Source organism: Lepus europaeus, chromosome 5 (genome assembly GCF_033115175.1).
Source record: "Lepus europaeus isolate LE1 chromosome 5, mLepTim1.pri, whole genome shotgun sequence".
Lineage (NCBI taxonomy): Eukaryota > Metazoa > Chordata > Mammalia > Lagomorpha > Leporidae > Lepus > Lepus europaeus.
In genome coordinates, this window is record NC_084831.1 from 121,686,912 (window position 1) to 121,702,938 (window position 16,027).

The 16,027-nt window shown below is 52.2% G+C and overlaps 1 protein-coding gene across 1 annotated transcript in view; it reads right to left on the reverse strand.

The window, feature by feature from the left end:
- The window catches only part of SMG5 (SMG5 nonsense mediated mRNA decay factor), a 31,698-nt gene that overhangs the window by 14,184 nt on the left and 1,487 nt on the right, over positions 1-16,027 (reverse strand). The window contains exons 2-7 of the mRNA XM_062192484.1: positions 12,871-12,969; positions 11,642-11,765; positions 11,124-11,280; positions 9,440-9,529; positions 8,072-8,161; positions 7,394-7,472 (exon numbers count right to left, since the gene is read on the reverse strand). Of these exons, the coding sequence (XP_062048468.1) occupies positions 7,394-7,472; positions 8,072-8,161; positions 9,440-9,529; positions 11,124-11,280; positions 11,642-11,765; positions 12,871-12,969 (639 nt within the window). The remainder of the gene's footprint in view (positions 1-7,393; positions 7,473-8,071; positions 8,162-9,439; positions 9,530-11,123; positions 11,281-11,641; positions 11,766-12,870; positions 12,970-16,027) is intronic.

Below are 16,027 nucleotides of genomic sequence, written 5' to 3' on the forward strand. Positions count from 1 at the left end.
TGGGGTGCAGGGCCCAAGCACTTGGGCCATCCTCCACTGCCTTCCATAGCAGAGAGCTGGCCTGGAAGAGGGGCAACCGGGATAGAATCCGGTGCCCCAACCGGGACTAGAACCCGGTGTGCCGGTGCCGCAAGGCAGAGGATTAGCCTGTTGAGCCACGGCGCCAGCCGCATGCAGCACTTTTTAACAGGTGGACTTGAACAAGCACCCACTATGTGCAAGCACACTTACATGCACTTCTCAGATAATCTTCCCAACACCCGTCCAAACACAAATGGGGGTTTGATGTGGTTCAAATGCCACCTGGGACACTCACACCCCCTCTATCAGAGTGCCTAGGTTTGAGTTCCGTCTCTGCTTTTGATTCCAGCTTCCTGGGTAATGTACACCCTGGGAGGCAGCAAGTGGCTCAAGTACTTGGGACTCTGCCACCCACATGGGAGACCCAAACTGAGTGTTAGGCTGCTAGCGTCCGCCTGGTCCAGTTCTGGCCGTTGTGGGCATTTGGGGAGTGAACCAGCAGGTGGAAGCTCCCTCAGTCTGCATCTGTATGTCTGTCATGAGAATAAATAATAATAGGGCCCAACGCCGCAGTGCAGTATCCCGTATCAGAGTGCCAGTTTGAGCCCTGGGTGCTCCACCTCACACCCAGCTCCTGGCTAATACAGTTGAGAAGGCAGCAGATGACCCAAGCTCCCCAAGTGGGAGACCCAGATGGAGTTCCAGGCTCCTGGCTTCAGTCTGGCCTGGCCCAGCTCGGCCATGGCCCACACTTCCAGAAGAGAAAGGCGAGCCTGTGGAAGGACCATGTTGCCCGAGGGCACAAGCTGATATGCCAAGTGACCCAAGTGTCTCACCATAAAACCAGGAACCTCAATGCTACATGACTGTATTTTTTACCAAAAACAATTAAAAAAAATTTTTTTTGAGAGTTAGACACAGAGAAAGTTCCTATCTGCTGGTTCACTCTTAAATGCTCCCAAAGGCCTGGGCTAGGCGGGTTAGGCTGAGGCCCGGAGTCAGGAACTCAATCCAGATCTCTCATATGGATGGCAGGGCCCCAACTACTGGAGTCATCACTGCTACTTCGAGGCTCTGCATCAGCAGGAAGCTGGAGTTGGGAGCGGAAGGCAAATGCTGACCCCAGGTTCTCCTAGTGGGAGGAACACAGGCATTTTAACTGCTAGGTCAAATACCCACTCCCAAAAACGTTGTAACGATTAAAAGCGACTGTAAAGGGCCAACACTGTGGCATAGTGGGAAAAGCCCGCTGCCTGTGACATCGGCATCCCTGGTTCAAAACCAGGCTACTCCACTTCTAATCCAGCTCCCTGCTAATGCACCTGGGAAGGCAGCGGAGGATGGCCCAAGTGCTTGGGCCCCTGTACCCATGTGGGAGACCTGGAAGAAGCTCCCGACTCCTGGTTTCAGCCTGGCCCAGCCCCAGCCATTGCAGCTATTTGGGGAGTGATCCAGCAGATGAAAGATCTCTCTCTCTCTCTCTCTCTCTCTCTAACTCTTTCAATTAAACCTTAAAGAAGAAAAACATATTGGGGCTGGAGCTGTGGCATAGCAGGTAAAGCTACCGCCTGCAGTGCCGGTATCTCAAATGGGCACCAGTTCAAGTCCCTGCTGCTCCACTTCCAATCCAGCTCTCTGCCACGGCCTGGGAAAGCAGTAGAGGATGGCCCAAATCTTTGGGCCCCTGCACTCTCATGGGAAATCTGGAAGAAGCTCCTGGCTCCTGATCAGTGCAGCTCTGGCCATTGCGGCCAGATTGGGGAGTAAACCATCAGATGGAAGACCTCTTTCTCTCTCTCTCTGCCTCGCCTCTCTCTGTGTAACTCTTTCAAATAAATAAATAAATCTTAAAAAAAAAAAAAAATACTGTGGTAGAGAGGAAAGTTTGTGCAAGGGCTTTTTTTTTTTTTTTTTTTTTTTCTGACAGGCAGAGTGGACAGTGAGAGAGACAGAGAGAAAGGTCTTCCTTTTCCGTTGGTTCACCCCCGCAATGGGCCACTGCGGCCGGCACACCACGCTGATCCGAAGCCAGGAGCCAGGTGCCTCCTCCTGGTCTCCCATGCGGGTGCAGGGCCCAAGAACTTGGGCCATCCTCCACTGCACTCCCTGGACACAGCAGAGAGCTGGACTGGAAGAGGAGCAACTGGGACAGAATCCAGCGCCCCAACCGGGACTAGAACCCGGTGTGCCGGCTCCGCAGGCAGAGGATTAGCCTATTGAGCTGTGGTGCCGGCCTGTGCAAGGGCTTTTACCAATACCATACCATACAGGTGACTGCTTGGGTCCAAGCCCAAGCTTTAGGAAACTGCAAGATCCTATTTTCAAGGTCTCCTAGATCACACCGTCCACTGTTGGAACCCTGAACCACTACTGTTAACCTGAGAAGTACATGCAAAGGAAATCACATGGAGAAGCCCAAATGGCCCAACTCACCAGATGTAACAGACCTCCAAACCAGCTAAGTCCAATGACTGGCCCTAGACAATGCCACTGGGAGAGGAACCACCCACTCAAGCCCTGCCCTAACCCACAACTATGAGACAGAACTGTTCCAGCATAGAGCAGGTCCTCAAGTGGGCAGCCCCCAAACTTGGACATACTTGACTCTCTTTTAGAAGTGACCTACGGGGATCAACATTGTGGCATGGCAGGTAAAGCTGCTGCCTGCAATGCCAGCACCCGATATGGGTGCAAGCTGGGAGTCTTGGCTGCTCCACTTCCAATCCAGCTCCCTGCTGATGCGTCTGGAAAAGCAACAGAAAATGGCACAAGCGCTTGGTCCCCTGCACCCATGTGGGAGACGTGGAAGAAGTTCCTGGCTCCTGGCTTCAGTCTAGCTCAGCTCTGGCTGTTGCAGCCATTTGGGGAGTAAACCAGTAGATGAAAGATCCCTTTGCCTGTGCTTCTCTGTAACTCTGCCTTTCAAATAAACAAATCTTTAAAAAGCAAAATCAGGGGCTGGCACTGATGCCTGGCCTGAAGTGCCGGCATCCTTTATGGGCGCTGGTTCTAGTCCCAGCTGCTCCACTTCCAATCCAGCTCTCTGCTATGGCCTGGGATAGCAGTGGAGGATGGCCCAAGTCCTTGGGCCCCTGAACCCACACGGGAGACCTGGAGGAGGCTCCTGGCTCCTGGCTTCGGATTGGTGCAGCTCCGGCCATTGCGGCCATCTGGGGAGTGAACCAGCAGATGGAAGACCTCTCTCTCTCTGTCTCTATCTCTCTGTAAGTCTTTCAAATAAATAAAATAAGTCTTAAAAAAAAAAAAAAAAAAGCAAAAGCAAAAACAAACAAAAATAGAATGAGCAGCCTTATAGGAACAGGAGGCCAGTCTGCACTATTGAAAAGGGCTAACACTTTGTTAGCAGAGGGAACAGATTTCCTGGACCAGGTAGGTAAATAAAGGAACACAGCAAAGGGAATTTTAAAGTAGAATGAGGTATATAACTCCTTTATGATGTGAATACAGGTTGGCACTCAGCCACTTAAGCTCTGAAGAGCACCCTGTCCCTGTGTTTGCAGGCCAGCTCAGCATGCCAACTCTCCTGAGAACACTGCGGCTCTGGCTTCTGATTATGTTACACCAGTGAGCTTTCTGGGCAGCTCATCATAATTCTGTGACAGCTTTCTGGTTTTATCAATCTCATACGCATTTGTTCACGGTTACACAGTACCCTGAGACTAATCAACTTTTTTTTTTTTTTTTTTTAAAGATTCATTATTTGAAGGGCCAGCATTGTGGCACAGTGGGTAAAGCCATCACCTACAACACCAACATCTCATATAGATGCTGGTTTGTGTCCCGGCTGCTCCACTTCCAATCCCTCTCCCTGCTAATGGCCTGGAAAAAGCAGCAGAAGATGGCCCCTGCCACACGCCACCCATATGGGAGACTGGAAGAAGCTTCTGGCCCCTGACTTTGGCCTGGCTTAGCACTGGCTGTTGCAGCCATCTGGGGAGAGAACTAGCAGATGGAAGAACTCTCTCGGGGCTGGCGCTGTGGTGTAGTGGGCTAAAGCCTCTGCCTGTGACACCTGCATCCCATATGGGTGCCAGTGGAAGACCTGGAAGAAGCTCCTGGCTTCTGATCGGCCCAGCTTAAGCCACTGCAGCCATTTGGAGCGTGAACTAGTGAATGGAAGTCTGCTCTCTCTGTCTCTCCCTCTCTCTGTCTGTAACTCTACCTCTCAAAATAGAAAAATAAAATATATTTTTGGGCCGGCACTGTGGCTCAACAGGCTAATCCTCCGCCTTGTGGTGCTGGCACACCGGGTTCTAGTCCCAGTCGGGGCGCCAGATTCTGTCCCGGTTGCCCCTCTTCCAGGCCAGCTCTCTGCTGTGGCCCGGGAAGGCAGTGGAGGATGGCCCAAGTGCTTGGGCCCTGCACCCCATGGGAGACCAGGAGAAGGACCTGGCTCCTGGCTTCGGATCAGCGTGGTGTGCCGGCAGCAGTGTGCTGGCTGTGGCGGCCATTGGAGGGTGAACCAACGGCAAAGGAAGACCTTTCTCTCTGTCTCTCTCTCTCACTGTCCACTCTGCCTGTCAAAAATTAAAAAAAAATAAAAATTAAAATATATATATATATATATATATATATATATATATATATATATATATATATATAAAGATTCTCTCTGTCTCTCCCTTTCTCCATGTAAATCTTTCAAAAGCAGAGTTAGAGAGGCAGAGGCACAGGTAGAGGGAGGTCTTCCATCTGCTGGTTCACTCCCTAAATGGCCAAAGCTGGGCCGATCCGAAGCCAGGAGCCAGAAACCAGGAGCTTCTTCCAGGTCTCCTACATGGGTGTAGAGGGCCCAAGCACTTGGGTCACCTTCCGCTGCTTTCCCAGGCAATAGCAGAGGGCTGGGATCGGAAGTGGAGCAGTCAGGACTGGAACCGGCGCCCATATGGGATGCTGACACTGCAGGCAGCAGCTTTATTGGCTAAACAACAGTGCCGGCTCCAATAAATAAATCTTTTTTAAAAGTGTGCTCCAGACTAGTCAACTCTGAGTAACCTGAAACATTTGTTTCTACTCTAAGAGCTGGGGATCAGACCTAGGAAAGCAATGACCCACCCCACTGCTAGACTGGTCCTTCCAGGCTGTGTCAGCACATTTTTAAAAAATGAATTTACTTGACAGCCAGTGCTGTGGCATAGTGGGCTAAGCCTCCGCCTGTGGCGCTGGAATCCCACAAGGACACCAGTTCATGTCCTGGCTGCTCCTCTTCCGATCCAGCTCTCTGCTGTGGCCTGGGAAAGCAATGGAAGATGGCCCAAATGTTTGGGCCCCTGCACCCACATGGGAGACTTGGAAGAAGCTCCTGGCTTCAGATTGACCCAGTTTTGGCCACTGTGGTCATTTGGGGAGTGAACTAGTAGATGTAAGTCCTCTCTCTGTCTCTCCCTCTCTCTGCCTGTAATTATACCTCTCAAAAGAAATAAAATATTTTTTAAAAAAGATCTCTGTCTCTCACTCTCTCCATGTAAATCTTCCAAAAATAAATAAATCTTTTTTTTTGTTTTTGAATCTTTAAAAAAAAAAAAAAGATTTATTTTATTTAAAAGGCAGAGTTACAGAGAGGCAGAGGCAGAGAGAGTTCTTCCATCTACTGGTTCACTCCCCAAATGGCCGCAACTGCCAGAGCTGTGTCAATCAGAGGCCAGGAGCCAAGAGCTTCCTCCGGGTCTCCCACATGGGTGCAGGGGTCCAAGAATTTGGGCCATATTCCACTGATTTCCCAGGCCAAAGCAGAGCTGCACTGGAAGTAGAGCAGCCGGGACTTGAACCGGCACCCATATGGGATGCTGGCACTGCAGGAGGTGGCTTTACCCACTACACCACAGCACCAACCCCCAAAATAAATTTTTTTTCAAAAATTAAGTTATGGGGCCAGTGCTGTGGTGTAGCGGGTAAAACCGCTGCCTGCAGTGCCAGAATCCCATATGGGCACCAGTTCAAGTCCCTGCTGCTCCACTTCTGATCCAGTTCTCTGCTATGGCCTGGGAAAGCAGTGGAGGATGGCCTAAGTCTTTGGGCCCCTGCACCCATGTGGGAGACCTGGAGGAAGCTCCTGGCTCCTGGCTTCAGATCAGCACAGCTCCAGCCGTGGTGGCCATCTGGGGAGTGAGCCAGCTGATGGAAGACCTCTCTCTCTATGCCTCTGCCTCTCTCTCTGTAACTCTACCTATCAAATAAATAAATAAAATCTTTAAAAAAAAAAATTATTTTACTTGAAAGGCAAGAATTATAGAGAGAGACCGTCCATTCACTGGTCCATTCCCCAAGTGGCTGCAACAGCTAGGGCTGGGGCGCGTTGGAGCCAGGAGCCTAGAACTCCCTTTGGGTCTCCACATGGATGGCAGGAGCCCAAGCACTCAGGCCATCTGGCTACGGCTTCCAACATGTGTTCACAGGGAGCTGGATCACAAGTGGGGCAGCCAGGACTCCAACTGGCGCTCACAGAGGACTCCAGTGCCACAGGAGGGAGTTTAACCTGCTGTACCACCATGCTGGCCTGTGTCAGCGCACTGAGACACTGAAGCCTGCAGGCATTTGGCCTGGCTACTTGGAAAACCTACGTCCATATCCGACCATCTAGGTCTGGATTCCGTCTTTGCTCCTGATTCCAGCTTCCTGCTGATGCAAACCCTGGGAGGCAGCCAGTGATGGCTTCAGTGGTCGGGTCCCTGCTACCCACAGGGAGACTGTATAGAGTTCCTGACTTCTGGCTTCAGTGTGGCCCATTTCAGGGTTAAGCCACTGCCTGCAACGCCAGCATCCCATATGAACACCTTTTCAAGCCCAGCTGCTCTGCTTCCAATCCAGGTCCCTGCTAATGCACCTGGGAAGGCAGTGGAAAATAGCCCAAGTACTTGGGTTCCTGTCACCCACATGGGAGACTCAGTTGGAGTTCCAGGTTCCTTACTTTAGCCTGGCCCAGCTCTGGCCACTGGGTCATTTGGGGAGTGAACCAGCAGAGGAAGTCTCTCTCCCTCCCTCTCTATAACTCCGCATTTCAAATAAATAAATCTTTAAAAACAACAAAAGATACTGAAGTTATAGACTTCTTGTCAGTGGCCACTCTGGAAATATTTGATCAACTATATCAAGTTTATATCTTTCTTCAGAAAGTAGCAATGCTGTATTCTGCCTGACAGCGGACAGCTGTCTTAGCTATGCAAGTGCTGACGAAGTCACGTGGAAAGCAGCAGGGCTACGTCAGGGTCTCCCCGAGTGAAGGGACCCCTCCGTCTTACATTCTTCTACCTATGTCAGCCAGGAGCTGGCAAAGGGAGGAAGAGAGGACAGAAAACAAAGCAGGAGTGACAGACACTTAAAAGCAGGGCTAGGGAAAGAGCAAAACACTTACCAGCGCAGGTAGCAATACATGGCTTCTACGTTGTAGTACTTGCTGCCTGCAAGCGTGCCCAGCTGGTTGAAGGGCATTCCTGCAGAGAAAGAGAATTCACACAGTCTGAGGCCACAAGCCTGGTTCAGAGCTGCCAGGCCCAACTGTAAGCTAAGAGTAAGCTAAGCATCAGAGCGCTTGGGAGAACAGCTGTGTCGAGTGAGCCGCTTCCCCTCGCTCCTCCAGGGGATGACTGAGCGCTCCTCGCTGCCTACCCGCCGGCTTCTGCCGGGTGTGCCGGGGGTCCCTGCGCTGGCAGTTTCCAGAGCTCGCCCCTCCATCCCAGCCCGGATGCGGACCCCAGTGTTCCTTCCACAGGCCAATCCCCTTCTCTCCTGTCTCAGAGCCACATCCCTTCTCTCGCCGCACCTCCTCTGTGGGCAGCTTAAGCATGGTCTCCTCTTTCTCCAGAGACCCTGGGGGCCAGGAAGCCAACTTCTCTCTTCCTTCCCTTCTGACTCTCCCGCCTCTCTTCCCTTCCACCATCTCCTGAGCCTGGGTTACGAGGGGAGGATGTACCACCAGGGAGAAGCAGGAGAGACCCGGGGGTAGGCGGCCTGGAGGAGGTAGGACCTGCCTGCCAGCTCAACAGCCTCATCTCCCTCTTGGAAAATGAAGCCCAAGTCGGAGTCTACTTACCAATCTGGGGAGCCACTGACAGGGCTTGGTAGTAAAACCTCTCAGCTAGCAGCTCAGTGTCTACACCGGCTAATTCATTCTGATACCGCGCTGTGCCAAAGAGAGGAGGAAGGAAAATGTGATGAGTCCGTGTTTAAGGAAACCCTCCCCCTTCCACTGGGAATGCGCTCTGAGCAGCTGTAACAAGAGCCTGGGAGGAAGGTACCTGAGCTAGGAGGCAGGGTGCTGGGCCCTGGCACAGTCCCAAATCTGCACGACTATGAGCAAACTGTTCAACTCTCTCTTCCTGCTAGCAGCTTCAAAATGTAAGAACACTTAGTGTCTGAAAAGTAAACAGGCTCCTCCTGATGATTTCTTCCTAATGAGGGGGGCTACAGCACATATACTCGCTGGCCAAGACCCCTGCTATTTGGCTCTGCAACATAACCACTTGATTCTAAAGACTTTCCTAATGACAAGCTGCTCTGTGTGACAAGGGCAGCTGACTCTCCACACACCCTGCCCATGAGGGGTCCAGGAGTGGCTGGAGGTGGGAAAGGAGCCTTAGGTCAATAAAAGCCCAGGCCCAGCAGCCACACAGCAGCAGCCTAAGGAGGAACAGAGACTCGGGGCTATAAAGCAAGAGAGCACTTCTCAGCCCTCAGCGACATCTGTCAGGCATGTAAGCCCCCACCACCACCACCAGTGACTGACTTCAACTACTGGCCTACTGAACTTCCTGTTCTAGGAGTCCACAAGAATAAAAGAAACCCTCCAAGGAGAAAGATACATTAGAATCTTCCTAATCGGCTACTGAAACAGACTTACCCTTTCTCAGAGCTCAAACACATTTCCCTTCTCCCCCCATTCATGGAATGTCTCTAACTCACAGAAGTCTATCAGCAGACCACAGGGAAAAGTTACCAGAGACCAAACCACTCCTAAAGAAAGGGTGGGCCGGCGCCGTGGCTCAACAGGCTAATCCTCTGCATTGCGGCGCCGGCACACGGGGTTCTAGTCCCAGTTGGGGTGCTGGATTCTATCCCGGTTGCCCCTCTTCCAGACCAGCTCTCTGCTATGGCCTGGGAAGGCAGTGGAGGATGGCCCAAGTGCTTGGGCCCTGCACCCGCATGGGAGACCAGGAGAAGCACCTGGCTCCTGGCTTCAAATCAGCGCAATGCGCCGGCCGCAGCAGCCACTGGAGGGTGAACCAATGGCAAAAAGGAAGACCTTTCTCTCTCTCTCTCTCTCTCTATCCACTCTGCCTGTCAAAAAAAAAAAAAAAAAAAAAAAAAAGAAAGAAAGAAAGAAAGAAAGAAAGAAAGGGTGGTGGCAGCAATGAAGTGGCCTGTCCTGTAGCCCAGAACAAAGTGACAGTGCAGCTCTTACACAGATCTCCCAGGTACACCAGACATCGGTGGCACGCCATCTGCGCCCAGTCCATCTCCTTCCCTGAGGCAGACACTGGCTTCTTGCATCCTGCGAGGGAAAGAGGGAGTTAGGTGCCATTCCTCGCCTTTCTACCCGTGGGAAACACCTCTCCTAGGGAGAGGAAGGAGCTCAAGAATCCAGAGCCAGTGTGGGACACCGTTTTCCGGGGTACAGGAGACACTCATCCAGGACACAGGGAGACACAAGGGCCCACAGGACTCATGCCCGAGACAGGCAGGAACTGTTCAGCCTAGAACAGCACCCTGGGAAGATCACCTGAAAGGTCCCCACAGGAGACTTTCCAGAAAGGACGGAGCCACGACACACAAGTGTCAGGACAGATACGTACCTGGGTAGGCTCTACCTAGATGAAAAGGGACAAAGTTCAGGCGAAGACAGAGAACTGAGTTGTCCAGGAAGAACAGAATGTGAACAAGGCCAAGGCAAATGCCCCTGGCCTCAGTCTAGCGGAGGTCCACAGAGGGAAAATGCCTCCTGGAGAGTCTGAGAGAGACCAGCAAGCCTGCCTTGCCCGAGGACTGGGAACGGCCAAGGCCCATACGCCTGGGCTGGCATCTCTCCCCTCAGCCACGCAGCCTGTTAGCTTCAGCTGAGAGAACTGGAGCTCTCTGGGAGGCAGTTTCCCATGGACCAGATCCCACTCTGAGTGCTCTCCAGAAGCAACTTAACTCACCCACACAGCGACCCCACGGAGGAGTTACTCTTAATATTCCCATTTCACAGTTGAGAGAACCAACGTCACACAGCTGTTAAGCGGCACAGCCAGGACTCAACAAGTAACCTGGCTGCAGAGACTAACCTACAACCCCCTGCCCTTCACAAGCCTCTCTGCCGGGTCGGGCAGTGCCCTTTGCAGCTTCCTATAGATGCTCTGTAGTTGGCAGAAGGGAGAAAACGAACTCCATTCAGGTCTCCTACATGGGTGGCAGGGGCCCGGGCACATTAGCAGGGAGCTGGATTGGAAGCCGGGCAGCCAGGACTTGAATGGTGCCCTGATAAGGGATGCCAGCATCCTAGGTGGCAGCTTAAGCCTCTGCACCACAATGCCAACCCCTGCTTTGTTAAACAATGCTTCCAAGTGCATACAGCACAGGGCTTCTGCTGCTGACCAGAAAGAGGCGCCACATGGTGGCAAGGACACACTTCCTCCCCTAACACAGGATGTCTGTCCTGGTGAGGGGTAGGGGCACAGAGAGCAAGGAAGGGGCTCTAAAGGGCAGCTGAACTGAAGAGAAAATCAGCAGCCTGAAAAGGAGGTAAAGCTGTAGCTGCCAGCGCCTCAGTTGGCTGGAAAGGATCTGCACCAGCTCTAAAACTGTCCACAGTTTTCCCAGCGTTTCTGAAGATTTCAATACTTCCATCATCAAATACTGGGAAACAACTGGTAAAGTCAAAAGATTTCAAGGGTCTGGCCAAACTCAACTGGGAGAAGAACAGAAATGTTATCTCTGGCATCTTCCAGTGCGGACCTGCTCTGGATCCTCTTATCTCCCCCTGCCTCTGCGTCAGTCCACAAACTTGGCTGCTGGGTCTCCAGCTACAAGAACCCTGAGGGCTAAGAAGGTCAGGGGTCGAGGCGTGAGAACCTCCTCCTCGAGTCCACCGGGCGGCTCTCACTGACCTATGAGGGGGTCGGTGACGTGGGTCCAGTCGATGCAGCACTGCAGTTCGAGCTGGTAGTGGGACTGGATGTAGAGAAGGAGATGCTGGTAGAAGCCAATGCCAGCGACCAGGTGAGTCCTGTAGGCACATTCCAAAGTGCTCCGGCTGTGGATGTGCTGGAGGTGGGGACAGGAAGAGGACTGGCTAAGCGATGAGCTCATTGTCCCACTGTTTACCTCACTGAGAAAGTCACCTTACCGTCCTGGCTCTGCACTGTATTCCGCACCTCCCCTCACTCACATGCTCTCCCCACCCCTGCAGATCTGGTTGCCCCATGTGGGTCCAGGCTCCCCTCCTTCTCCAATCCTAATTCTGACCGACTCCTGCCCTCCTTTTTGTCACCTTTTTCTCAATCCCCCTACCTCCAACCATGCTCTGGACCTAATTCCCCAGCTCTCTTCTCCCTTAGCGCCCCCTCTTTAGAGAGAGGCATGAAGAACCTACTTCCCAAGTTCTAGGACCTGGACCTCACCTTACCTTTTTGTTAGTCTTGATAAGCTGGATAACTTCATAGTACACCTTTCTCCACAGAAGCTCCTCAGCCTTCCTCCCATAGTCCACTGGGTGCAGGAACATAAGCTTGACGCAGAGCTCACGCAGCCTGGGAGCGTATGAGGAAGCATGAGAGAGATGCCCAGCCCCTGGTGTGGACACGAGAACTGAGGGCAAGGAGGCATGTGCCACACTCCACCAACAATCTCTGTCCCAGGAAGCATCCAGGGTCAATGTGCCCCCAGGACAAAAGACGTCTAGGAAGGCAGCAGGAGCCCCGAAAGACAAGGAGAAGGCAGTGAGAGTTTTAATGGGCCAGCACTGTGGCACAGCAGGTAAAGCTGCCTCCTGTGACACTGGCACCCCATACGGGTGCTGGTTCGAGTCCCGGCTGCTCCACTTCCAATGCAGCTCCCTGCTAATGGCCTGGGAAAGTAGCGGATGATGGCCCAACTACCTGGGGCCCTGCTACCCACAAGGAGGATCCAGAAGAAGCTCCTGGCTTCTGCCTGGCTCAGCACTGGCCATTGTGGCCAACCGGGGAATGAACCAGCAGATGGAAGACCTCTCTCTCTCTGTAACTCTTTCAAAATAAACAAATAAATCTTAAAAAAAAAAACCAACTTCATTTTCCCCCTGCACCCTTTGTTCTCTTTCTCTGCCTTTTGAAACAACAAACAAATTATTTGACAGGCACAGAGAGAAAGAATGCCTCCACCTCCTGTTCACTTCCTGGATGCCTACAACTGCCTGGACTGGGCCAGGCTAAAGCTGGGAGCCAGGATCTCAACCCAGGCCTCTCTCATGTGGGTGGCAAGAACCACCCAAGTCATCACCACTACCTCCCAGGGACCACGTCAGCAAGAAGCTGGAGTCAGGAGCCAGAGCCAGGGATCAAACCCAGGCACTCTAACATGGGACCTGGCATCCCAACTGGAGCCCTAACCACTGGAGCCCTTATCTGCCTTTTCTCCCCTCTGTGTTTCCTTTTGTTATGCAGGGTGGCCAGCTCCTCTGACTCAAATGCCATCCATGTGCCACCAGCGTGTCGATTCTGGACGCTGCACAAGGAGAGAGTGGTCCCTGTCTCCTTTCTGAGGAAGGTTGGGGCCTTTATCGCCTGCCAAGGTTACTGTGAGGGGAGGGGAGAGGCGGCGTGTCTGGGGGACACGGGCAGGGAACCAGTGAGGCCCTGTGCTGCAGCCTCGGCTTACTTGTTCCTCAGGCTAATGTTCTCCGGCTTGAACACTTCTTGATAAGCGGTTTTGTTGCAAAGGATGAGATCAAGTCGATGCACAGCCTCCACCACAGCCCTGCAGGAAAATACAGGCAAACAGCCCCTGAGAGATGTGCACGGCCCACGGTCCTCCTACAAGACTGGGACAGGACTCTGGAGGAAAAGCCAGAGGGTGAGCAGTGGGGAAACAAGGAAAGGTTATGGCCGAGCTCTGTACAAAACAAGACAAACACACTCTCCATCCTGACAGAGCAGCACCCCCACCGGGGGCCTCGGGCAATGATGGCCACGTGTCTGCCTGCCACCAGTGAGTGCTGCTAGATGCTGCACAACACACAGGTCAGCCCACCACAACAAAAAGTTATCCTGCCACAAACAGCAATTACATCCCGGTAGGCTCTCCCGGTGCAATGAGTGCAGGCTGGGACGACAGGCCGGAAATCTAGGGTCTTAACACTGCCGTTGTCTTATAAACTGGGACTTGGGCAAATTATCTAAATTTTTAAAGTTTCAGTTAGGGCCCGGTTCTGTGGCATAGCAGGTTAAGCCGCTGCCTGCAATGCTGGCATCCTATATGGGCACTGGTTCAAGTTCTGGCTGCTCCACTTCTGATCCAGCTCTCTGCTAATGTGCATGGGAAAACAGCAGAAGATGGCCCAAGTGCTTGGGCTCCTGCACCCATCTGGGAGACCTAGAGGAAGCTCCAGGATCCTGGCTTCAGCCTGGCCCAGCTCCAGTGGTTGAGACCATTTGGGGAGTGAACCTGTGGATGGAAGATCTCTCTCTGTCTCTCCCTCCCTCTCTGTAACTCTGCCTTCCATATAAAATAACTGTTTAAAAATAAATAAATAAATAAATAAAGCTTCAGTTACTATGTTAATAAAATGGAGATTTTAGCAGCAGCTACCTCAGAGGACTGTTGTGAGGATGAAATGAAATAACTGCTAGGCAAGCTTGGAATACAGTGAGCATTCAATAAACAACATGAATGAATGAATGATTATTATTATTATGCTATAAGAGGGCTAATACTTCTGACATATAAGAAAGGCATTCTTAGCATAAAATGCTTTTTTTGGGGGGCAGACACTATGACGTAGTGGGTAGAGCCGTGGCCTGCAGTGCCGGCATCCTATTTGGGCACTGGTTCAAGTCCCAGCTGCTCCACTTCTGATCCAGCTCTCTGCCACGGCCTAGGAAAGCAGTGGAAGAAGGCCCAAGTGCTTGGGCCCCTGCACCTGCTTGGGAGACCAGGAAGAAGCCCCTGGCTCCGGCTCAGCTCTGGCGGTTGCGTTGAGCCAACAAATGGAAGTCTTCTCTCTCCTTCTCTTTGTCTCTCCGCCTCTCTCTGCCTTTCAAATACATAAAAAAATTTTTAAAAAAAATTCTGCTTTGGAATTATGGGGTATGGGCAAGTAGAGGGGGCTACTGAGTTGCTCAGCTGTAAATGCTCCTGGATTCTGCTGAAGGAGCTGTCTGTTTAGCAAAGTGGTTAAGACAGCAGACTAGGAACCACACTGCCTGGGTTCAAATCCTAGCTCTACTCTAGCCAGCGATGTGACTCTAGGCAAAATATCTCACCTCCTTATGTCCCAGTCTGCCCAACTCTAAAATGGGAGTATTATTATCAGCTGCCTTGTAAGGATTACGTTACCTAATACATAAAGCACTCGTGACAGTGGCTGGCACAAAGCAATAGTTCAAAAAGCGTTAGTCTCCAAGCTTCCTGCTGTAAGACCGAACAGGAGACAGCCACAGCTAAGAACAGCCACGGGAACTCCACGATGGAGAGCCCAGACATCCCAGAGGTGGGCGAGGACGCCAGGCAGCAGCTGGGAGAACAGGCGAAAAAGCAGCCAAGTAACAGGGAGCACCGAATCCCAGGACAAACCTGGCTGTGCTCCCGGGAAAGTGGCGCACAGCAGGCTGGCACCCGGGGGGCAGAGGGGGCTCAGGCGTTAAGCACACCACTCAGAGCCGCCCTATGTGGCCAGGAGCGTGGGATGGCATCACGGCCTTCTTGCAAGCCCCCTGGAGAGCTCAGCATGTCTCCCCAGCCCTGCCAGCCAGCCTGGCCGTCAGGGCCAGGGCAGCATCAGTCATTTGCTCCAAGTCAGCTTGGTCCCCAGGGCAGGGCTTTGAACTTCAGTGGGAGTGTGTGTATTTTTATGATAAACCCAAAAAAGGCTAATAACCACTACTCTGGGAAGTTCTAACCACAAACCCATCAATCTGAGGGCACTCACCATTATTTTTGTATCCTCTGTCAAACTGAGCTCTTAAGCTGTATCTCCTTTAGAATGAAAATTTAACTTGTGTCTCCTTCCTCACTATAACCTCATGCCTAGCACAATGTCAAAGACGTAAAATGCTTTAGAAAACAAACAACTAGGTAACGGACATAATAAATTGACTGTGCTCATGTCCCTTCCAGCACCTCTTCTGCTTCCTTTTCTTCTGACAGGTGTGCACCACTTCAGGATGTCCTACCCACAAACTGCTCGGTGTAGGAGTCCCCCAGAATCACTGAAGCTCGGAGTAACAGACCCACAGTCTAACACCACTTATTTTAGACAGAGAAATCAGACCTGCCTCCCAGTTTCTTCCACCAATCACCACTGCTATCAATAATGACAACTGCCGGCGCCGTGGCTTAACAGGCTAATCTTCCGCCTTGCGACGCCGGCACACCGGGTTCTAGTCCCGGTCGGGGCGCCGGATTCTATCCCGGTTGCCCCTCTTCCAAGCCAGCTCTCTGCTATGGCCCGGGAAGGCAGTGGAGGATGGTCCAAGTGCTTGGGCCCTGCACCTGCATGGGAGACCAGGAGAAGCACCTGGCTCCTGGCTTCAGATCAGCGAGATGAGCCGGCCACAGCGGCCATTGGAGGGTGAACCAACGGCAAAAAGGAAGACCTTTCTCTCTGTCTCTCTCTCTCACTATCCACTCTGCCTGTCAAAAATAAATAAATAAATAAAATAATGACAACCGAGACCTGCTCAAATTTCCAGCCTGCTCAGAGTCAACAGCACACAGTCTCAGGCAGATCCCACCCAAGGGCACACAGGCAAGCCTCGCGCACACACACACCAGCTGCAGCCAGTCCTGTGAAGGCAGTGGTTTGGGAAAGAGCTAG